This window comes from Mastigoproctus giganteus, chromosome 2, assembly GCF_048544385.1.
Source record: "Mastigoproctus giganteus isolate SK-2022 chromosome 2, ASM4854438v1, whole genome shotgun sequence".
Taxonomy (NCBI): Eukaryota; Metazoa; Arthropoda; class Arachnida; order Uropygi; family Thelyphonidae; genus Mastigoproctus; species Mastigoproctus giganteus.
The window spans coordinates 256915979-256941107 of NC_143576.1; the positions used below are offsets into that span (position 1 = coordinate 256915979).

The window sequence follows — 25129 nt, forward strand, 5'->3', positions numbered from 1 at the left end:
GGTGAAATTACAAATTCTGACTCCTCCCACACACAAAATTTACAAACAAGCCCATTATGGCTTTTAAAAACCCCCTTCCCATCCCCCACTATGGTGGACTTGGTGATATGGCAGTTTTCCACTGGCAAATTTCTCTAGAATCCTTATGCTTCCGCTTTCCCCTATCATGTTTTCTTGGTATTATGCCTGTTATTCCTCCTGCAGGTAATACATAAATTATAGCTGATATTATTTCCTTTGCTTTATTTTCCTTTACATCAGGATGTTTTGTAAATTTGGTGTTAAATTTAGTGTCATCAGTTGTAATTAAATTTTTGTTTTATTGAATTTTTTTTTACTCAAACATGCCTCTTGTTACCTTGCAGGATAAATCAGCAGAAGAAGGGGAAGATGATGGAGAAGTAACTGATGTAAGTATTTCTTCTGGAGTGAGCAGTCTGATTATTTAAAATTTGCCATACTAAACTAAATGTTTCAATGGACTTAAAATTGGAAAGGTATATGTAGCTACATGAAGATGTTAAAGGAAATGGAATTTAATTAACTTTTAATTATATTTAACCATTCAGGAATTGGATAACAGATCAAATAGATCAGGTCATATGTCTTTTCTTTTAAATATAGAATTTTGGCAATGTCTCTTTACTATACCTCTGTTTCATGTACTGGTGGCCTTATTAGTAATTTTGGGTGTATTACTTAGGCTTTAAGCTATAAATTGTTTGTTTTGCAAGACTCCGTTTGGGAATCAGTGTAAACAAGCTGAATTATCGGGTTTGTAAGGCACAGAAAGATTGGACCACTGTGATACCAATCAAGACAAGGTAGATAATGTTATGTTGCCTAGGGTGTTATCACTACTTTACTTGAGGCCTAAAGTAGTGAAAACCATGTATGGGTTGTAAAGCAGATTTCCAGCCTTTTTCTTTTTCTGTCTCTTAATCCATGTACTGTAAGTTGATGCCTTCCAAGGATATTATTTATGTCTTAAGGTACGATGGCACTTGAGTGGGGTTCAACTCCACAAAGTATTTTGTAGTGCTACAGTGCTCTGTAAAGCCAGTCAGGCGAGTAGTTTTGGTTTTTGTGGGTGTGCTATGTTGCCAACTGGCTACTTAGTAACCAGAAAGCTGAAGACTCCAGGTGAGCTACTCCCATCCCTGCTACAAGGACCTGGCCACCTCATATAGTCTAACAAGACAAAAATCTTGCAATACTGAGAAGACCTTGTGTCAAAAAGTGTGCAACAAAACTATAGGTGTGAATACGTAAACTCCTGGAGCTGCTGCAAATGGATAAGTTTTCTTAGAAAATTTTATCATATTTTGATTAATTAATATATTGAAATGTGTTTTACAGATAGATTAAATAGGCTTGGTAGCGTTCGTTAGCTTATTTTTTAAATTTAGCTAGTGATTTTGTAAGTTACAACTCCTACTTGTACCGCTATCATATTGGTATTTTGGCGGGAATATTATAGCATGTAAACAGTAGCACAGAAGAATAGTAGGGTTTTAATTGTAATAAGTATTTTGAAGGTTTTAATCACTTTTTGAGCATATATATTTTGTATTTAGTTAAGGATATAACTAGTTTAAAACATTGGGATCGTTATGGTATAGCATAACTTGAAGCATATATCTGGAACTTGATAGTTGAGGTATAATGTAAAACTATGTAGTGGAATACATATCACTGCACTAGCTTAGTATAGTATAGTCAATTAAGCAATACATTTATTAACCTTATTAATTTTCATTTGTTAATTAATTACATCGTATTTAAATGGAAATTATGCCCCAATTAGAGCACCAAAGTAACGCGCACAAAGTAGCGGAGTACTGTGGCTTGAGGGAGTACTGAAGGGGGGATTCTCCAATGCATCATTGCCTAAAACAAGTGTGCAACTTGTGAAATGTTTGTGGACTTTCTGGAACAGGACATGATCTAGCTAAGGAGGATGTCTTTGCGTGTGCTTGGTGCAAGGACTCAGACAAATCTGAGTCCTTTGCAAAAACAAAATTCCTTCCTTTTACCCTTGACATTAGTTATTTTTTTGAATAAATCCCAGATGAATACACTGTGATCACTGCAACCTAGTTGTTCCTTTACTTAAATTCTGCTGAAAATAAGATCAAGAATATTACTTTTCAAATGAGACACCAATTTTAAAAACTGAAATTTGATCAGTTTCAGAATGTTAACCCATATTACTAGATTACCTGTGCCAGAAAGGCACAAAAGGTTTGCAATTGTTGAGATTTTTTTAATATGAGGTATAAATACTGCAGTATGATTTCAGCAATAAAATCACCTTAAAAACTAAATACGTACTACTCTACTATTAAGTACTATACTGTGAATCAATATTAAATGTCATGCAAAATAAATGATTTTTATACGTTGAAAATACAGCAATGATATACAGTATAGGAAATATGTGAAATAGAAAGAAATTGGTGAAATTGTTAATGGAAGGTAATGCATAAATTTGCTGTCTGTAGTGCCTTTTTTTTTTATGTCTGACCAGTCTGTTTTACTCTTGTACAGTTTGACTATCCTCATAAAAATATCCGGAAAGTTTTGTATTTTTGAAAATTCTAGATTTCTGAACTCTGTATTTTTGAGGTTCTGCTGTATTATAAAATCATTACTTGATAAAGGAATTATAAATAAGAGAATATAAAATTTCATAATGTCCAAAATAATGAAGCTCTGATATTTGTTTGGAAATGTAAAAATTCACAGGAGGGCAGTGCCACAAGACAATCTACGAAATAAATACAATCCAGCTCAACATAAAACATCCAAATTCAACTAATGGTTGTGTCTTAACTCCTTTAAAATGTAATGATGTGAAAAATACCACCAATTTTAATAACATAAAACAGTAAAACATAAATAACATTATCTTAGCAAGTTTGGATGTGGAAACATGTTTATGAATATTCCAGTTAACCATTTTGTGAGTAAGTACATTAGAATTCTCTTTTTGCACATTTCCCTTTTTATTCATTAGACTTAACACATTACCAATACCACGTTTAGTTTTACAGTAGAAGCTCTATATAATGACACCATTGGGGAGTGAGAAAAACGGTCATTACATCGGAAGGGTATTACATAGATTGTTCATAAAATCAGCAACAAAACAAGTAAAAGCTTGAAATTTTAATGTAATGCTACTAACACAATATAGTATAATCTTATTTATAATATGTACTACAGTATCAAACAAGAAAATTATATATTCTAAATTTTGCATTGACTGTAGAGTGCAGTAAGGTTAAAATTAAATTTAACTACATAGGTTAGTTACATACCTATCAAGACCTAACAAGAGAATTGTTTCATACTTTAAAATAATCCGTGAAAAACATGCTGTTTCAATGGTAGAGTATGTTTAAAAAGAGTATTATGAAGGTGCACGATATCAGTTATTTCACTTTCGCAGTTAGGCTGCACTTGAAAAAATCAACGTTCAAGTTTAATCCTTGATCGGCATCTTTCACTGAAAGTTCGTTTTCAACTACGGTAGTTCCTCGTCTTTGTAACTACAAATTTCAGAAGATTCCAGTATGTTTGCAATGAGTTCCTCTTCATTCTTGCATATCCTGAAACATTCAATGTCTGCATCCACGTCTGTGTAATCTTTGAAGCTTAAGTTTTCCTGTGAGTTTAGGTGATTATGCACATGCTCAAATATTTCTTCCCTATTATCAGACTGTTCATCACAATTAATAGAGGAAGAAGCATGTGAAACTTCACACATTGCATCATTCAAGGTGGTAAATCCAGCATGTTTGAAGCAGTTGGTGATCACTTTTTCATCAATTTCATCCCATGCTGAAACACATAAATACATTACCTGCAAGATGTCAATTTCACATTGATTTTTGCTTTCAAGACAAAGCACAATTTTTCTTAAACTATTTTAATTTCATTCATAATAACTGCAATGATAGGACACCAACAGTTATAAACTTTTATTAAAATAAAATAGTATAATGAGAACCGGATAAAATTAAACTGGTAATAAAACAAGATACACTGTCTGTACAATAAAATAAAATATGGAATATACAATGAAATAAAACACAATGTAGATCAGGGAATAAATGCGTTAAAAACACAACTGTAGCTTTCAAAGGCATCCTCCTTTAGAGACAGTAAAGCCTAACGTACAGTATATCCTTAAATATCAGCAGGATCACAGTTCACAGCATGTGTTACCACAGGAGCCTTCCATTCATTCCATTAGATTGTAGCATCAATGTCTGTGGCTGCATTTTCACCACACTTTTTTGAAAGACAGGCCATGACGAGTCTTAAATTTCTGGAACCATCCATCCAAACCATTAAATTCTTCAATATAAGAATATTCCTTAGCATTTAAAAGATTACCATCTACAGGAATGTTTTCTGCACGCATCATCATTAGCCATTCCAAAAGTACCTTTTCAAGATCCAGATATTTCACCTCTCATGCTCGAATCCTACCCGGTGCAATAGATTTCTCTAAACTTTTAATCTTTTTCTGATTTTTCAGAATAGTGAACAGAGTACTCCTAAGAATGCCGAACTGTTTGGAAATGTCAGCCTTAGACACTGGCAAGACTTTTGTGGATTTATTGGATAATTGTTTTCTGCAGCAGCATGTTCGAGACAACCAGAGAGCGTATCAGCAGTGATTATTCGTGTATTAAGAATTTGCAAATAAAGGAACCACTAGGTGGCAGTGATCACAGTGTACTGATGTGGGATTTACTTAAAGATATAATTGCCGTCAGGGAGTAAAGGAAAGGGCTTTTCCTTCTGTAAAGATGACTACAGTGGTCTCAGACAATTCTGTACAATGGGACCAACTAATGATGTTACCAACAGCAAATTCTAAGTGGGAAGCATTAAAGGAATTAATCGTGCAATTCATACTGATTAAGAAATATAGTTCAAGGTTTAGACCTAATTGGTTATCAAATGAACTAATGAGACTCGTGACAGAGAAGAAAAATGCATGGGATGGATATAAATTATCAGGAGACACAGAAGCTTATGGCAGATATAAGCTAGTCAGTAATTAAGTCACAAAGGAGATTAGGCAAGCAAAGGCAGATTACGAGAAAAATTTTTGGCAAAGGACGCAAAGAAAAACAGCAAAGACTGTTTTACTTATAAAAATTTGAAAAGGAAGGGGATGAATCAGATTGGTCCACTTGATATTGATGGTTCCACTGTTGATGATCCTACTCAGATAGCAAGCAAACTGAATGAGTATTTTGCATCTACATTCACACATGAGGAGTAATTAAGGGAGGAAAATGCCAGAAGTTTGTCAAACTGTAACAGGTTGCTTAACAAATTGTTGAAGTTAAACATAAGAAAGATGCCTGGAGTGGATGGGATCTATCCAGTTATATTAAAGGAGGTGACAAAGGAACTAAGCAAACCCTTAGCCATAATTATGAGGGCATCCTTGGACTCAGGTGAAGTCCCCAAGGACTGGAGATGTGCAAATGTATCCCCAATTCACAAAGGAGGATCTAGGGGTGACATGAGTAATAACAGACCAGTTAGTTTAACTTCTGTTTAAAATAATGGAATCACTGGTTAAAGATGCATTGCAGGATCATCTAGACAAGACTGCATCAATAATTCAGACACAGCTTGAGTTTGTTAAGGGAAAGTCTTGTGTGACAAATTTGATTGGATACTATGATGTGGTTACAAAGGAACTAGATGCAAAAAATGATTTTGATATCATATATTTGGATTTCAGGAAAGCTTTTAACACTGTTGCACATGGAAAATTACTGTACAAATTGGAGCAGTACAGTATTATGGTAAGTTGCTACAATGGATAAAAGGATGGTTGAGTGGGAGAACACAGAGTGGTAATCAGTGGATGCTGCTCTTCATGGACTAATGTTATTAGTGGAGTGCCACAAAGTTCGTTGTTGGGACCACTGTTTTGTATATTTATCAGTGATATTGATGAAGGTATATCAGGTTTAGTGTCAAAGTTTTCAATGATACAAAGGTTGGCAGTGTGCTACTGCAACTGGATCTATAAAATTTGGGCAGATGGGGCAAGAAGTGGCAACTGAAGTTTTACATTGAGAAATGCAAAATACTGCATTTGGGTAGGAGTAACTGCAGAGGAACATGCCAACTGTGTGGCACTACACTTAGTGTGGTAGAAAATGGAAAAGACCTGGGAGTGATTGTGCAGTCAGATATGAAGTTTTCTGAGCAATGCTGACTGGCTGCTAGAGCAGGTCACGGGGCGTTGTCAATGATATACAGCAGGGGTGGGCAACTAAATTTTGATCCGATCTATTTTTTTTCTTCAAAATGTGCCGCGATCTACTATCTCAAAAATTTCATTGGACATAATTAAAAAAGTTAATCAGCACATATTGAAAAATATTGTCTATAAATTTTAAAATGAAATACAATTCAGAATTCTTATTTTAAATTCATACTTATTTAAAATTTTAATTTATGTGATGTTTTTGTCTTAATGTCATCTGCCAAGCTTTCAAAATTGGGGATATACAGTAATACCCCAACTTGCGCTACCCCGACTTACGCGAACTCGGAATTATGCTGTTCTTGATTTTTTCATTTGGTGTATATCTAAAATTAGCTTACCAGTGATTTGGAAGTTAAATCATAAAGCTTAGGTGACAGCTTCCGTTTTTGAGGACTGGTTTGGTCACCACTTCAAACCCGAAGTCGAATGTTATTGCAAGTCTAAACAGATTCCATTTAAAGTGATGCTTCTTATTGACAATGCACCCGGTCACCCTCCTGCCACCCTAATTAATTTCGACCCATGTGTGAAAGTTGTTTTTGCCTCCAAACACAACCAGCTTGCTTCAACCGATAGACCAGGGAGTCATCAAAACATTCAAAGCTTACTACACGAGGCGTTCGTTTGCGCGTCTGAATGAAGCTATGAGACAAAATAGTGAGATCTGTTAAAGACTTTTGGAAACAATTCAATCTTTTAGATGCCGTAAGAATCATTGAAGAATCTTGGGATGAAAATCACAAAAAAACATTGAATGGTGTCTGGAAGAAACTTTGTCCATTTTTTTTCAAAAATGAGACGAAAACAACTCCAGGAACTGATCATGTCGCTCATGTGATAGAAGAAGTTGTTATTCTTGCCAGGCAATCAGATTTGGAAATCAATGGTGATGATGTCAACGAGCTGTTGGATTCACATAGTCAGGAGCTGACAATGAATGAGCTCATAGAGATGCGTGAGCAAAACGTCACTGAAGTATCCGACACTTCAGACCCAGTTCTACCAGAAAAGCACGTGACAATTGCAAGCTTGACAGAAGGTCTCAGCTCAATTGAAAAGGGCTTAAAAATTTTAGAAAACATAAACTCCAACGAAGAATGCGTTATAACTACAAAGCAAGGAATAAAAAAAATTATTAGCTTGCTATGAAGAAATTCTGCGTGAAAAAAAGGCGCTGTGTCGTCAGAAGAATTTGTTAGATTTTATGAAACCATCAACATCGAAATAACTTTTTTACGTAACTCATTTATTTTTTTAATACATATTTTGTATTAATATGTATAAAGAATTGCAATTTTATTAAATATTTTTCTTCTGAACTAGTGTTTTTATTAGTCCTTGGTCCCAATTAAACAAAATTTATATGCAAAGTTGTACCCTGACTTATGCGAATTCGACTTAAGCGATTTTCGTCGGACCCGCCTATCGCGTAACTTCGGTGTATTACTGTACTGTACTGTGATAAGGCCAACCGTAAAGAATCTTCTGTATGAATACATTTGTTTCTAATACGAAAACGCCGATTCACATATGTGGAACCAAAACAGGAATTTAGTTCACTGCATTTTTTTACAGTTGGGTACTTTTCTTGGCAAACATATTTTCAAAAGTCTTTTTCTGATAACCTGGCTTTTAGGAAGATATTAGCATTAGTAGAGGCATTTGATGCAAGAAAGCAAGCTTATGCAGCATCAGCCAAAAAAAAAAAATAATAATAATAATAAAAAAATAAATAAATAAAAAAATAACCACTTCCACTTCACCCCTCTGTTCGTTCGAAATACCTGTCCAGCTGAGCCTTAAACTTATTTAGGCTATCAACTTCCACGACAAGGGATGGAAGTCTATTCCACCAACCAACCACCCGCTGGCTAAAGGCAAATTTCCTCACGTCTATCCTACATCTGTCTTTTCTCAATTTGAATTTATGCCCTCTCAGGTGATTATTCTGAGCAAGAGGAAGAATCCCATCAGCATTGAGCATGCTCAAACCATTCAAGGCTTTATACACCTCTATCAGATCACCTCGCTGGTGCCTAGTCCCCAGACACTGTAATTTGCAAAACTTAAGCCTTTCTTCGTAAGAGCACCCCTTTGTTCCATTCACTAATCTTGTTGCCCTTCTCTGTACTCGTTCCAGCATCTCTACATCCTTCTTGAAATGAGGCTCCATTCCAGATATTATTTCGCAGTGTAATAATTTAATTTTCAATTAATATTTTCTCCATAAAATTTGGAATAAAAAACTATTCACTATTTAACATCCTAAAAGATAAAACACTTAATGATACAGACAACCTATTTTCCCTAGATGTCATCTCTTTATATAACAACGTGAATGTCGCATACATCCTGGAAATCGTCTGGCCCCTCTACCAATTAACTATATAAAACTACCGATTACTGCTTTATTCGACCTGATAAAACTTTTAATTGAAACCAATTATATCATCTTCCTAAGTAAAGTCTTGAAACAGTTTTATGGCCTACCCATGGGATTAAATCTAAGTGGCTTACTTAGAAATATACCTTGCCAATATTGAAACAATGCATTTAACTCCCTTTCTGCCGCGGATCACCTACTATGGTAGGTATCTGGATGATATACTCTGCATCACAGATGCGGGGAACATAATTTACTTTTAACGTAGAACGTATTGAGCCATTGCTGCTCTGTTAACTTTAATTGATAAGAAATATATTGAACAATGTCTTCAATTGTTTTAAAATCACTGAATCTGGTTTCAAAATCATCCACAACTTTCTTAATTTCAAAAACATATTTCGCACTATTAAATTCAAAAACGGGATATTTTTGCAAATGATCTTGCATATTTGCAAAATAATAGAATTTTTTTGCCTTTTAGATCCTTAGCTGTTGCCAAAAATTGATATTTATATGCAGAAATACTACTAATCATGTCACCCACATTTTTATTTTTTCCTTGTAATTCCAAATTGAGATCACTTGATTTACTGGTAAAATCTGTCAAAAAAGCCAGATCACACAACCACTCCGTATCTTGTAACTACTGATAATCATCTCCCCTTTGATCAAAAATTTTTTTAATTTCATTCAGGAAATTTTGAAATATCTGTAGAAACTTACTCCGACTCAGCCACCTCACATTTTTGTGTAATATCAGATCTGGTTTATTTTCATCGAGTTGCATTTTGAAAAGTCTCCTTTGAAGAGATTGTCCTCTGATGGAATTCACAATTTTGAAAGATATGTCCATAACACTTTTAATATTTAATCTTTTTCTTGCTAACACTTGTTGGTGGATGATGCAGTGGTAACTTAAAAAAAATGGGAATTCATCATCCTTTTGGCACAATGCAATAAATCTGTTAAGATACCCTGTCATTGCTTTAGCTCCATCTGTTGTTATTGATACAAGCTTAAATAGTGGTAATTTAATTTTTTCAATAAAATTTTTGAATGCATTAAATATATCAAGACCTCTAGTTTTCTTTTAACGAAACCATATCCAGCAATTCTTCTTTAGTGGTAGAATAATCAAAAACCATACAAACAAAAACAAGCAATTGAGCTGTATCAGTGACATCTGTAGATTCATCCAATTGTAAAGAAAAGGATACACAATTAGCAATATGAGCATGCAATTGTTCGCTCACATTTTTACTCATTTTTTTTCGATGCGTCGCATCACAGTATTTTGAGATAAATGTAGAACTTGAAGAGCACTCTTCAAGCACTCATCTCGAGTAAATAATACGAAGGTCTTTGAGATAACAGAAGAGTAGAAAAAGCAGTATGTACTGGAACTTAAGAACAAGTTTGAGCTTCTGCAGACTGGTCAGGACCAAGATATCGATGAGGAATATTACAACTTTCTGAAAGTGATAAAGCCCAAGAAACCTATAGGGAAAAAGAAATCCAAAGAAGAAAAAATTAGTCAAGAAACACTTGTCATGATGAACTGAAGACGACAAATGAAGAGCAAGATAAACACTGATAAGGAGAAAATTGAGTATACCGAGAATATTGAGTTATGCAAAGCCATTAGAAAGAGACTCAGAAAGGACATGAGAAAAGTAGAACAAGCATTAAGGGAAAACAAAGGACTTAAATCAGCAGCCATGAGAAGTAATACAGAAAGACAAATGATACTGAAACTGAAGAATAGTGATGGTGTACTTATAAATAGCAGAGAAGGCATAATTCAAATAGCAGAAGACTACTATAGAGAATTATACAAGGAGCAAGGGAATGATGCCATCAATTGAGAAGATGGATTGCAAAGTAGCAACATATACGACATACCCGATATTCTTCCTGATGAGGTAGAACATGAATTGAAGAAAATGAAGAATCAGAAAGCCCCGCGGGAAGATGAAGTTACTGTAGGGTTGTTAAAATTTGGAGGAAGAGACATGACACAAAAACTGGCAAGACTTCACAAAATGCATTAGAAAAGGTGTGATGCCTAAGGAGTGGAATAATGCAATCATACTTTTACTGCATAAGAAAGGAGAAAAATCAGAAATTGGAAATTATAGACCAAGTAGCTTGTTATCCCACATCTACAAGTTGTTCACAAGGGTCATTACGAATAGATTAGAAAGAATACCTGCCGACCGGGTTAGCCAGGTGGGAAAAGTGCCTGCCTGGCAACCTGAAGGTCGCGGGTTCGAATCCGGTCTCGGGCTTTGTTCAGAGTAAATTGTAAAAACTTTGGGAGGTGCATTATGGCCACATAAGCCAATTGCGCGAACAACTAACAAAAAAAAAAAAAAAAAAAGAATACTTGATGAGAATCAACCGAAAGAGCAGGTTGGTTTAGGACAGGATTCGCAACTATGGATCACCTGGAAATACGAGGCATAGATACCTCATATTATGATTTTGAAGAAAATATATGAGAATGCTACCTCCTAGACAAACACAGTAGCAAATTTAAAATTGAGAAAGGAGTTCGACAAGGAGACACAATATCTCCATGTCTCCTTGTTTACTGACAGTACCATCAGTGACGAGTTGTTGGGTTTCTGTTGAGATTGTATTTGAATTGTGATATTTATCTGGTTTACTGCTGCCTTTGAGGAAGCTTTCAGAAGATTAGACTGGTCGTAGAAAGGAGTCAATGTGAATTGAGAGTACCTAAACCATTTACAATGTGCAGATGACATTGTGATCGTAAGCTAAGATCCCAAAGAATTAGAGGAAAATCTTAATCAGTTATGCAGAATTAGTAAGAATTTTGTACTAAAGATGAATATGGCTAAAGCAAAAGTAATGATGAACAAGTATGCCACAGAAAGGGATATAATTACTGAAGGAGCAGTAATTGAAAAGTTGGAGTCATATTCTTATCTGGGATAAATCATTAGCTGTAATAATGATAAATGTCTGGAAGTCAGGAGGAGGATAAATTTTGAATGGATAGCATTTAGGAAATATAGTCAGATACTAAGAAGCAATATCCCAATTTGTCTGAAATGTAAAATAATGAACCAATGTATACTCCCCACCATGACTTATGGAAGTGAAACTTGGGCATTCACCAAAAGAATGGAAGAGAAGCTGAGAACTACACAGTGAAGAATGAAACAAATTATATTGGGAACCAGACTGTTAGATAAGAAGAGAAATACATGGATTAGGCAGCAAACTGAAGTAAAAGACATTCTTATCAAAACCAAAAACTAAAATGGTCTTGGACAGGACACATAGCTCGAAGACATGATGGTCTAAGAAAATAACAGAATTGGTACTCAAGAGGAGCTTGAAGAAAACCTGGAAGACAACGACAGAGATGAACAGACGAAATTCATGAGTTTGTGTTTAGTTAATGGATGGCCATTGCACAAAACAGAAGGAACTGGAAAGTTGCTGGGGAGTGATTCATTCTGCAGTAAATTGAAAATGGCTGATAATGATGAAGAGCACTTAGAAGGTAACTCACTTTAAATGATGCTATAGTTACTGCTTTGGATTGTAAATTAGGTGTCACGAAGAAATTTTGTTGTGCGAATAATCTGGATTTAAGTTCTTTTAATTTTTTTTTCTAAGCATTAGCATAGGCACCTGATGCAAAAAAGCAAGCTTATATAGCATCAGCCAAAAAAAAAAAAAAAAAAAAAAACCACTCACTTCACCCATCCACTTGCTTCAAATGTTTGCCTAGTTCTGCCTTGAATCTATTTAAGCTATCAACTTCTACAACGACAGATGGAAGTTTGTTCCAGCAATCAACCACCTTCTGGCTAAAGGCAAACTTCTGCACATCTATCCTACAACCGTCTTTCCTCAATTTGAACTTATGCCTTCTGAAGTGATTATTCTGAGCAAGAGGAAGAATCCCAACAGCATTGAGCATGCTCAAACCATTCAAGGCTTTATACTTCTCAATCAGATCACCTCGCAGGTGTCTAGTCTCCAGACACTATAATTTGCAAAACTTAAGCCTTTCTTCATAAGAGCAGCCCTTTGTTCCATTCACTAACCTTGTTGCCCTTCACTGCACTTGTTCCAACAGCTCTACATCCTTCTTTAAATAAGGCTTCAAGGTGTGGCCTGACCATTGCCTTCAGTCTGGATGCCAGGGCTGCTCCATTCGGGATTCCTAGAGTGCAGTGTGAAGGCATCTCTGTCCAGGTTTTCAGTCCAGGTCTGTCTGACCTTTGTGCAGGTCCTGCTTGGTCTTTTGTAAGGTAGTTACTCGTGGGATCCAGGTCAATCCTCTCGTCAATGTTCAATAGGATAGGGTTCAGTCACTGTCAGGGTGGACTCCCAAAGGTCCCATTGTAGTTGATGTAGGTCGTGTGATGTGATTGGTTAACAGTTCTGAAATGGAATCGATGTCCCATCCATGGGTCAGTATTTGGGAGAGTTGAGTTTAGTCACAGCTGGTGCGCAGTTCAGTTTTCTCTTGGTTCGTCATTTGTTTTGATTGTTGTTGTATTTATCCTAGTCGTTGTAGGTTTGCCGGCAAAGGTAAAGTCTGGCATCTTGCAAAGAAGCACTGAGCAAAGTTGGTGAAGGCATTATAGGTTCCCTCGTCCTCCAGTAGGTAGTGCTTCTGATTTTTGGGGTTGAACCAGACTCGTGTGATGAGGTGTCCACGCAGATCTTCATACAGCTCACTCTCGTGTAGCAGGTCATCCCAGGTCTCGAGGGAGCCACACGTGAAAGCTGGGTTATCTGTCAGTCTGAGGATGTTTAGCTTGTGGTGGATAGATGATGTCCCCTTTGTCAGACCTCGTCCAGCATTGTTACCATATTGTTGTTACCATACTTCTCAACTTTACAGTTATTTGCTGGGTCCATTGTGTGGTCCTGGAGGGTTGTGGCTTTGCCACATCTGAGTTGCTGAAGTATGCCGGTGCGAGTCACCTCAAGATCAAGAGGGAGAGTGCTCGTGATCACTTGTTGTGCAGGGATAGAGATTGTCTTGCATGCTCATGTGGGGTCAATAGGATGGGTCTATGTATAATAACCAGTCATCTGCTGTTTACCACTGTTGAGACTTTGTGGAACCAGACACTGGAGGTGCATGTGATTGCTGGGATAATGGCTGGGATAATAAAGCTTCTTATGCTTTATTAAGGATCACAAGGGTGCACCCTTTTAGGGCGCCTCCGTAGCCAGGTGGGCAGGAGCAGCAGTGCATAGCACACGCTTCTTGATTAGACCCGGGTTCGAGCCCGTGACCACCAAATACGGAGGATGCGGAAAGGTCAGGGAATGACCACCGCATATCCCCGGAGCAATATGGCCTTAGTTGCTAATGCTCCTAAAAACCAAATAACAAACAAACAACAAAACAAAGCACCCTTTTAGGCCCCAGTCATGACGTGTGACTCTGGGGTAAAACGCGTGGCAGCATATTTTTTCATCTTAGTCTATATATATTTTAGGTGTGGGGTGAAAGACAGATTACGGTCCAGGATAACTCCCAGGTACTTTAGTTCTGTGGCTAGCTTAATTGTTCTATTGTTGCTTCTTATTTGCGGCAGTCTAGTTGGGGTTAGGTAGCCCTTAAATAAGATGGATTGTGTCTTGGTGGCCGATATGGTGAGTCGATGCCTTTCTGCCTGCTCTTGCAGTGTGCAGGAGTTTCTATTTGGGCTCTTGAATCTACAGTAAGGGCCAGGGATAGGTTGTCTGCATTGGCCAATGCCTGTATGCCCCCCTAAGTAGAGAGAGAGAGAGAGAGAGAGAGAGAGAGGAACTCGTCCAGTACATAGTCTTTATTTGTTGCTGTATTTGTCGGTCAATCTTGCAATAGGGAGCCTGTACCAGAACCCGTTGGTTGGTCAAATAGCTTCTTATGCAATCATAGAAGTTTGTCGGCAGTTGGGCAGCCCTGAGTATTGTGAGGACACTCGGCCACCAAGAGACGTCTAACGCCCCCGCAAAGTCAGTAGAGATGAGGGGAAAGTATTTTTGTTGGCAGCTCTCTGCCATGTTAAGGATGGTTCCAGTGTGTCGACGGTGGAATTTCCTAGCTTAAATCCAAATTGTTTGTTTGCTGTTAAGCTTGCAGTGGTTTAATGCACTTCAATCCTCTGTCTGAGCAGCTGCTCCAGTACTTTGCTGAGTACAGACAGAAGGACAGTTGGTCAATAGGAGTCCGGTTTATGATGTGGTTTGGATGGATTTTTGAGGATTAATTTGATGTTTGGCACTTTCCAGTCAAGAGGGAAACAGCCTGAAAGGAGACTGGTTGTAAAGGTCCAGGAGTAGGCCTGGGGGTGTACTCAGCTACTTTCCTAACCAGCTGCGGCTCAAGCATATCTAGCCCTGGGGTTTCCTATTTTTTATTTTACTTATTGCAGTTTGTAGTTCTGGGTGGGTAAAGGGCCCTCCGTCCCGGAGAGTTTGTATACGTCATTGGCCTGGCATAGCAATTGCTGTTCAGGGGTGTTGTTTCCTTTGTTTTGAAAGTGGCATCTAGTATGTTATTAACTGTCATGCCAGTTGTTGGTCATGACAGCTTGTGGGGTGACGGTGGAAGGGGTTACCTCTGCCCTAGGCAGCTTTTTTGTGTTATCTGGTAGATAATGCTCCAGTGGTCAGCGTTGCCAACAGTAGAGACCAGATGCTCGCAGCACAGCTTTTTCTGCTGTCTGATCATCAGGCAACAGTACAGGAAGGCCAGGTGTTCCTGGCCTCCATGTACTGTTGCCTCAGGGGGTGGCTAGGTCTGTCTGGCTTTTTGAAAGGCACATCTCTTCTGGTTCATTGCTCTTCTAAGCTGGTTTGAGCTGTTGCGATCACCATGGGACAGCTCCCGGCTGGGAGGTCCTCCTGATTGATTGATTGATTGGTTAGCCACGTCGACTATGGCATTGGTTACAGTGTGTTGATGTTGGTCAGGGGTCTATTTCTGGAGCTGGTTGGATGACAGGTCGTGTGCGTTTCTGGTGATTGCTTCTTTGAATTTATCCCAGTCTGCTTTATTGACAGCATATCTTTCCTATTTGTAGCTGTTTATCTGGATTCGATGGAGTGACCTATGCATAGTGAAGGTGATGGACCTGTCGTCGGCAGTAGTCCAATACTCTTGCACCATCCAATCATTGAGGTGACCAGCTAAAGATCTAGTACCATGGTGGCATCCAGGGTGGCCTCCCATAGTGTCGAACTAAATAAATGTGGGAAGATTGTTGGCGCAATTGATGATGACAAAGCTGCTGTTGGCTAGGAATTCCTCCATTTGCTGCCTGTTTCTAGAGCCTCTACGCTCCTGGGTCTTGCTGTGCCACAGAGGTGAATGGCAGTTGTGGCACAGTTCAGGTCGGCAGATATGAGGATCTTGGATCCTGTTAGTTCAATTTGCTCTTTGTGTAAATATTGAATATATGGGAGGATGTCCGCCTCCAGACGACAGTACAAGGAGATGACGTAAAGTTCTCCTAGGGAACTAATGATGTGTGCACAAGATGCCCACTCATGGCACAGGTGTGAGATCCTGGTGACGGTTATGTTTGGGTTTCTTACAACGAGAGCAACCCATGGGGTTGCTCCAACCACCCGAACAATCTTATAGCTGAGTGGATACCCCCGGACAGCTTTCATCTTTTCAGTTTCAGTTTTGTTCAGTGTCATGTGAAGTGCACAATGTCTTCTCGTAAACATTTAACTTTAAAAGATAAAGTCGAACTCATTAATGCGTATGATCGGCAAAAAAATAGTGTTCGCAATCTCGCCGCAAAATTCAAAATCGGGAAGACGCAGGTAAGCGACATCCTAAAGAAAAAAAATGAACTGCTTAAACAATTTTGGCAACACGGAAATGATCAGGTTCAAAAATGATTCCCGAAAACTGTTGGACTTCAAATTGACAATGTTACGTATGAGTGGTTTTGTCGCGAACATGCTAAAAAAATTCCCATTAATGGGCCTATTATTAGGGAAAAGGCTTTGGAGGTTGCGAAATCTATGGGAGTAAATGAGTTCAAAGCTTCAGTAGTGAAGTTCAGCAGTGTGGGATGGCTAGACAAGTTCAAAACTCAGCATAAAATTTCTTGGAAAACCGTAAGTGGTGAAGGTGGATCTGTTGATACTGGGGTTGCAACAGAGTGGACCATCAAATTGGAAGATTTATGTTGTGATTTTGAAGCTAAGGATATTTACAACTGTGATGAAACAGGGTTGTTTTTTTAAAGCTCTTCCTGAAAAAACAATGAGTCTTAAAAACGAAAAGTGCCAGGGCGGAAAAATTTCTAAGGAACACTTGACTGTACTATTGTGTACAAATATGCTGGGAGACTTTGAACAACCTCTTGTTATAGGAAAACCACAAAATCCTCGTTGTTTCAAGGGCATAAAGTTGAATCTTTTGAATGTTGACTGGAAGTCTAATAAAAAAGTGTGGATGATATGAGATATCATGAGCGAATGGATAAGTCACTTTAACCAAAACATGATTCGTCAAAACAGAAAAATTATTCTTTTCATGGATAATGCTGCATCTCACCTGCACATTGAATCGTGCAACATTCAAATCGTTTTTCTGCCACCAAACACATCTGCAGAGTGTCAGCCCTTGGATCAAGGGATAATAAAAAAATTTAAACATCACTACAGAAAACGTGTTTTAAGACATCTCATTGCAAACATGAACGATGTAACATGTACGAGTGACCTTGCAAAATCAGCATCCTAGATGCGATTCAGTGGATTTCCTCTTCAGTAAACGCAATTAGAAAACAAACTGTCGCGAACTGTTTTGTAAAGTCTGGCTTCTCAAACGCAAAAATTGAAGTTGTGAACAGCAATGTGGAGCACCAAGAAGAACAAGAACTTCAACATCTGTTGATAACGTACGATACTTCAGCTACAAGTGACCCTGGCTACAAAGATATAGACTCGAACCTCACTACAGAAGATGGTGCTCTAGATATCAATGACATTAACATTGATATTTTTCAAGAAGTTCCTCATGAAGATGAAGAAATGGATGGAGGTCATTGTCGAAGAACATATTAACGACGAACCACCGATGAAAATAGAAGAAGCGCTCATACAAATCAATCGTTTAAAAATGTTTTTCGCCGCTGAAGAAGATACTGAAGGAATTTCGATGGTTTCTTCACTCCAAACAAATGTTGAAAACAAAATTATCAGCCGGAAGAAGGTGCAGAAGAAAATAAGTGATTACTGTATGTATTTTTCTTAAGATAAAGTCATAATATGTATAGCACAATTGTATGTATATTATTTACAAAAATATTGTTCAAAATCTGTATATATTTTAATTTAATTTTACATTAAATGTTTAACGATTTTTTTCCTTTTTTTTTTTCTCCCTCAGACTTCTTGTTAGCGGACACTTCTCTCTAACGGACACATTTTCGTTCCCCATGGCTGTCCGTTAAAGGGAAGTTTCACTGTAGTTATTCTCAGTGATGGTGAACAAAAGTGGTGCAAAAACGTTTGTACCACTTTTGTTCAAATGAATCCCATGTCTTCAAAATATAATTCCTCTACTTCCTAGTATTGGCCATGCTGATAAAAAAATTTTTTGCTTTGGAGAGTCTCTTAATCTCTATGACTTTTAGCATATAGTCCCTATCATGCTTCGGCAGAATTGCGTTCGTACACACACACACACACACACACACACACACACACACACACACACACACACACACGCGCGCGCGTACGTTCTGACCTAACTTGTGACACGTTTTTTTCAAAAAATTGTTAGTTTAGTTCACACATGAATAGTAATGCTCTTTACTCCTTTTAAAATCAGCCAATCTATGGCAGGCACTCCAGTTCTAGTCTGCCTATCTTTATTATAAAAAAATATCACCCATTTCCCTCACAGTGGAATCTTCCAATTATACTAAATCCTATTTTGAACCAGAGCAGTATGCACTTTATATGATATGACAGTTGATTCCCTTTTAATGAGACTTGATTGGCAAGCCTGAAGTCACAGTCTTGGGTCAATCCAGCTTGATTCTCCGGCTTCAAATATTATATCTTTAAGTGTTGAGCTGAATTTTCTAGTGCCAACAGTCTGGTTCGGGGACCAATGTTACACATGTGACCTTTGCACTGAATGTGAATGATACAGATATTCTCAATGTAAATAGAGATAACAGTTTCATGCTTTGATTGTCCTTCAACAGAGAACATTCTCAAGAAACCAAGTTATCTAAATGAACTGTATCAGACACTCCTTCCCCTCCTCTCAACTGGGGAAGCGTCTGATGGAAGGCAATGGGCAATAACTTCATCCCCCCCATGGATACCATGCTTATTGCTATTGATGATCCGCTTGCTCATTTGACGTGTAGTGTAAAAATGCGAGGAGACATTTTTACTGAATGCATAAGCAAAGAAAGACGGATGTCAAACTTTTTCATTTGTCATTCTTATGTAATTACTCATATTTTCTGCTCACCTCAGAAAATGCTTCTAAGATTGTATGCTATCGCTCATAGATGGAGTCCATTTTTCACTCCATCAGAAGACTATCTCAGCATTCAGATCTCAATCTCACACTGTTTACTGTTATCATCAACGAGAAACCACCTCTGATTGAGAATTCCACTTTGCCTTTCAATTATGTTCTGTGTACTGGAAGTAATTCAAAGTCTGAAACTGTTTCTGCCCAATCCAAAACATTTTATTATGAATTCTCAAGCCTTCAACCACTGCTGAGGACATTCCAGAGTACTTGAATGACAATATGGATTCAGACCAGTGTTCATAAACTCATCACAATTTCCATCAAGTGGAAGGATCCCATCAGAATTCAGCATGCTCAACCCATTCAAGGCCTTATATACCTCAATCAGATCACCGCGCAGGTGCCTAGTCTCCAGCCACTGCAATATGCAGAACTTAAGCCTCTCTTGGTAAGAGGATCCCTTCATTCCCCTCACCAATCTTGTTGCCCTTCTCTGTACACGCTCAAGTAAATCTACATCCTTCCTAAAATGAGGCCTCCAGACCTGTACGGAGTACTCAAGGCGTGGCCTGACCATTGCCTTATACAGAGGGATAATCACCTCCTTTTCCCTGCTAGCAAAATTCCTATATATCATTGACAAAACCCCATGACCTGCCCTGGCAGCCTGTCTGCATTGCTCAGAAAACTTCATATCTGCCTGCACAATTACTTCCAGGTCTTTTTCATTTTCTACTGCCTTAAGTGTAGTACCACACAGTTGGTACGTTTCTCTGGGGTTACTTCTACCCATATGCAGTACTTTGCATTTGTCAAGGTTAAACTTCAGTTGCCACTTCTTAGCTCATCTGCCCAAATTATCTAGATCCTGTTGCAGTAGCACACTGCCATTACTGTCATTAACAACCCTGCCAACCTTTGTATCATCTGCAAACTTCGACATTAAGCCTGATATACCTTCATCAATTCATTGATAAATATACAAAACAACAGTGGACCTAACCCCAAACCCTGTGGGACTCCACTAATAACATTAGTCCAAGAAGAGCAGCACCCATTGATTACCACCCTCTCTCTTCTCGCACTTAACCATCCTTTTATCCGTTGTAGCAACTTACCCTTAATACCATTCTGCTCCAATTTGTACAATAGTCTTCCATGCGCAACAGTGTCAAAAGCTTTCCTGAAATCCAAATATATGATATCAAAATTATTTTTTGCATCCAGTTCCTTTGTAACCACATCATAATATCCTATCAAATTTGTCAGACAAGACTTTCCCTTAACAAACCCATGCTGTGTCTGAATTATTGCTGCAGTCTTGTCTAGATGATCCTGCAATGCATCTTTAACCAGCGACTCCATTATTTTACCCGGAACAGAAGTTAAACTAACTGGTTTGTAATTACTCGTGTCACCCTTCGATCCCCCTTTGTGAATTGGGGATACATTTGCACATCTCCAGTCGGATAATTTACACTGAAAATTAGTTTCCTGACACCGGACTCTAGCGCTGCTCGCCTCGGTAAACAGACGATAGATGTTATCGGTCCGGAGCCGAAATCGAGAAGGATATATTGATTGACAGGTAGGCTTGGCAAATGAGTAAATGATTGGTGGTGGGTGCGACAGATGACAAGCTACTGTGTAGTCATTAGTTGGCATTATAATGTGTATTTATGAGTAAAGAACAGTGCATAATAGTTTTGTGATGTACGGTAAACAGGTAATAGCAGTGATGAATCTTTTAAAGATGGAAGAAATTTGTAAGGAAAATAAAACGTTCGTTGATTTTTTGATGAAAACTAAATTAATAAAAGTTTTGTTCCGTTTATTTTTATGTTCTTCATTATGTTTTTTTCTCATTATTAAAAGCAGATTTTTGGAGTTCGTGAGTGTTTTTGCTATATTGTTGATTTAGGTTTGGTTCCAAAAAAAGGAAAAGGTTTCTTTATTTTTCTTTATATTATGTAACCTGACCTTAAATGGTAGGTTAGGAAATAATAGAAAAGGTTTCCTTATATTTCGTGACCTAACTTTAAATGTTAGGTTAGGAAAAGAAAGAAAGAAAGAAAGATTCTTTATATATATAGTGAATAGCTATTGAGGTGTTGATTTTTTTTTTTATGAAAATGCCAAACACGAGAGGTATTAGAACCTATAGTACTTAGTACTGTGCTTGGGTTGGAGGTTGAGAAGACGAAAGGAGATATTTGTTGACATTAGACTTGAACTTCTATAGACTGTAATTTTCAGGAAATATGTATGAAGAAAGGTTGTTCCAGAAAACGGCAGTTGGATGAATAAACGAGGAAGATGAAAAGTTTGTTTTGTGAGTTTGAAGTTGGACAGTAAATGGATGTTGGCTGGTGGTGGCATGTGTCCGGACTGTTTTGAAAGAGAGAGCGGGAATTTTCGAAGCCAATTCAGAAGAACAGTCCCTATGGAAGTATCTGTAGAAAAGGCATGCAGCAGAAACAGTACATGTATGAGACAGCGAGTGGAGAGACTCTGAGACGAGTCATCAATTAACCTAACTGCCCTCTTTTGAATGCAATCTAGGAGCCTGAGAGAGTTTTTAGGGGCAGTATTCCATGGTAAGGGCATATTTGCGATTTGTACAGAGTTGAACAGCTGTTTGGAAGAAAAATAACGCCAAGAGCAAAAGAGAAAACCAAGTTTTTCAGATGCAGAGGAATCAATATTTGACATTATGATATATGTGTATCTGCATGAGTGTCTTTAAAAATAAAAGTACAGTAATAAAAAATTAGTATTTTGTTAATAAACAGTTTATGCACTAGTCCACCCATGATATTAAAGAAAAAAGGTTAGGTTACCCCTTCCATTTCGTGAGGGGATCAAGCTCCCATGGGATTCAAGTGGAGGTAACCTGACGTTTTTTCACCATTATGGAAAGCGTTTATTAGGGCATGTGCGATTAGGGCAAGTTACCATTAGCACTTCTGAGTGATACTAAACCGATGTTATCGTGTGTTATGTTTGCACACCAATCAGCATATCGTTTGCCATGTCTACTTGTCAATCAATATATTGTTCTTGACTTTGCTCCAGACCTTGAGGTTGTCACATACATTCTCTCATATATGCCAGACAAGCTGTACTTGCTACCTGGGAGTCTAAAACACTGATGGAACTGATATTCGGATGACACTCAAGTCAAGTGGACCCAATTTCGGCGAAGTCCGGACGATCTGTGACAGCTAAATCCTCTGCTTGCACGTTCACGATGGTGGGACTGTTAGTAATCCTAGGTATAACCTCCGTGCACAAGTACACGGTGGGGTGAGCACCCAGGTGTGAACCAACATAAGCAGGGGTCGAGGTGTGGCACCCACACCACATGTGACCACATGTCAACCGGTGAAATACCATTACTTTGCTTATTCGAGGCTTGAAGTGGTGGAACACATGTTTAGTCTCCAGAGCTAAGTTCCGGTCAACCCTTCCCTATCTCTTCCATCATGCAGTATGATTGATGACTTTTGAGATTATGATGAACATCGTAGCGAGATCCAATATTCCTTACATTTCAAGGGTACAGCTCTAAAACGGTGTTCACAGGCCAGCCGCTAGTTAGTACACTGGACCGAACCTATTGGGAACTCTGTAGGAGGCTTCTGGATCAGCTAGTGCTATCTTGCTACCTCTACTCTGCCAGATAGTGACTTGGGGGAGTCCGAGTAGTGTGTATGCGGGGAGCATTGTCGAGGCCACGTTATGTCAAGGATCTGGATATATTCTTACCACGTGTACACCATATCCAAAAATTTCATTACTTTATATAGCATGCCCCACCCACTTTTTCTTACTATTGAATACACCAGGAATTGTGAAACTAATAGAGGAAGCTTATCTGCGAAAAGATCTAAACCTCCCAAGCATTTCCTAATTCATTTCACAAATATACATGGTCTAAATTCTAATCTCAACGATGTCCATTTCCACTTGCAGTCTGCCAAACCCCATGTACTTTTTCTGACAGAATCTCAGTTATCGGTTGATTCAACTACTGCTCATCTGAGATGCCCAAATTACTCGCTGTATGATTGCTTTCGCCTCAAGGGTGTACTTGTGCATATGTCCGTTCTGATATTCCCTGTCAGAGACTTGGCAATTTGGAATCTCCTCTCTTTGATCTTCTCTGGCTTAAAATCTCTCTACCTCATTGTGTCAAATTCATATGTTGTCTCTACCATTCTCCCAACTCCACTAATCACTTGGAGCTCTTTTACTCCCTCTCTTTGCAACTTGACTTTCTCCAGTCCAACTTTCCTGACAGTGAGGTAATTTTCCTTGGAGATTTTAATGTTCACAACTCCAGCTGGCTTCCGTTTTCTAGTCACACCGACCCAGCTGGTCCAGATGCTGAGGCTTTTGAAATTACTAATGACCTTGCACAGATTGTTCATTTACCTACAAGAATACCGGACAATGCTAATCATAGAGCCAATACGCTTGATCTTTTTCTCACAAACAACCCTTCTAAGTACACAGTCGAAGTGAGAGGTCCTTTAGGCACTTCAGTTCACAACTTGGTGATTCTCTTCTCCAATGGAACCTTTATCTCATGGCTATTCCCAACATCGTGTTGTTTGGCCTAACAAGAATGCAAAATGGAATGACCTGCGAGACTTCTTTTCTTATTTTCCTTGGTCGGATTACTGTTTCAAAACTTCTGATGTCAGCGTTTGCTCAGATCGTGTCAGTGAAATTATTCTTGCAGGTATGGAATCCTTTATCCCACACTCCACTTTAATATCTCGTCCTTTATGTAAACCTTGGTTTACCAATAAATGTGCTAAGTCTGTTCAAGAGAAGAATGTTGCATATCGTAATTGGCTTGTTTCTAATTCTTCAGTTTCATTTTCTGCCTACACCAAAGATCGCAACTATTGTAAAGAAGTTATTAATCAGTCCAAACTAGTTTGAACAGGCTAAGAGTAGAAAACTTGCTTCTTGCCCTAATGGTAGCCGAGCATTCTGGTCTCTTGCTAAAGCTGTTGGCCACAACTTTTGCCCATCTCTGCTCCCACCTCTGTCCAAACCAGATGGTTCTGTTGTCACTTCAACCAAGGATAAAGCTGACCTGCTAGGATCCCATTTTTCTTCCAGCTCATGTATAAATGACCTTGGTAAAACACCTCCCACCATTCCCAACATGCTCCATTGAATGCCTCCTGTGGTCTTCCGTCAAAGTGATATCAGAAGGATTTTGATGAATCTTGATGCTAAGAAAGCTCCAGGTCCTGATGGTATTTCTCCACTCGTTCTCCAAACCTGTGCTCCTGAACTTACTCCTATTCTTTGCCACCTTTTTCCACTTTCTTATTCCAAAAGTGTTTTTCCTTCTGCTTGGAAATTTGCTCATATCCAGCCAGTTCCTAAAAAGGGTGAGAAATCCCTCCCATCCAATTATCGTCACATTGCAATTACTTCTACTCTTTCTGAAGTAATGGAGAAATCAGTTAACTGCCAACAATTAAACTACCTAGAAACCTTCCGTCTGATCAACAATCGCCAGTATGGATTCCGTCAGTGTCGATCCACTGGTGATATTCTGGCTTATGTTACCCATTTATGGTCTAATTCAATGGAAAGGTTCTGTGAAACACAAGTAGTTGCTCTTGACATCTCAAAGGCTTTTGATCGTGTTTGGCATTAAGGTCTTCTGAACAAGCTTCCATATTATGGTTTGCCAACTGTTTTTAGTAATTGGTTATCCAGTTTTCTCTCTGATCGCTCACTGAGGGTGATGGCAGATGGCTCTCTGTCTTCTAACTTCTCCACTAATGCTGGTATCCCCCAAGGTTCAGTTCTTTCCCCCACTCTTTTCTTCTTGTATATTAATGACCTTCTTCCATTGACTGGAAATCCTATCCATAGTTTTGCCGATGAT

At 38.3% G+C, this 25129-nt stretch overlaps 1 protein-coding gene across 10 annotated transcripts in view; it reads left to right on the top strand.

Annotated features, from left to right (window-relative positions):
* The window catches only part of LOC150090406 (uncharacterized), a 390346-nt gene that overhangs the window by 66139 nt on the left and 299078 nt on the right, over positions 1–25129 (top strand). For all 10 annotated transcript variants that reach the window (XM_090389862.1, XM_090389864.1, XM_090389859.1 and 7 more), the window contains one exon: positions 366–410. In XM_090389862.1, the coding sequence (XP_090245988.1) occupies positions 366–410 (45 nt within the window). The remainder of the gene's footprint in view (positions 1–365; positions 411–25129) is intronic.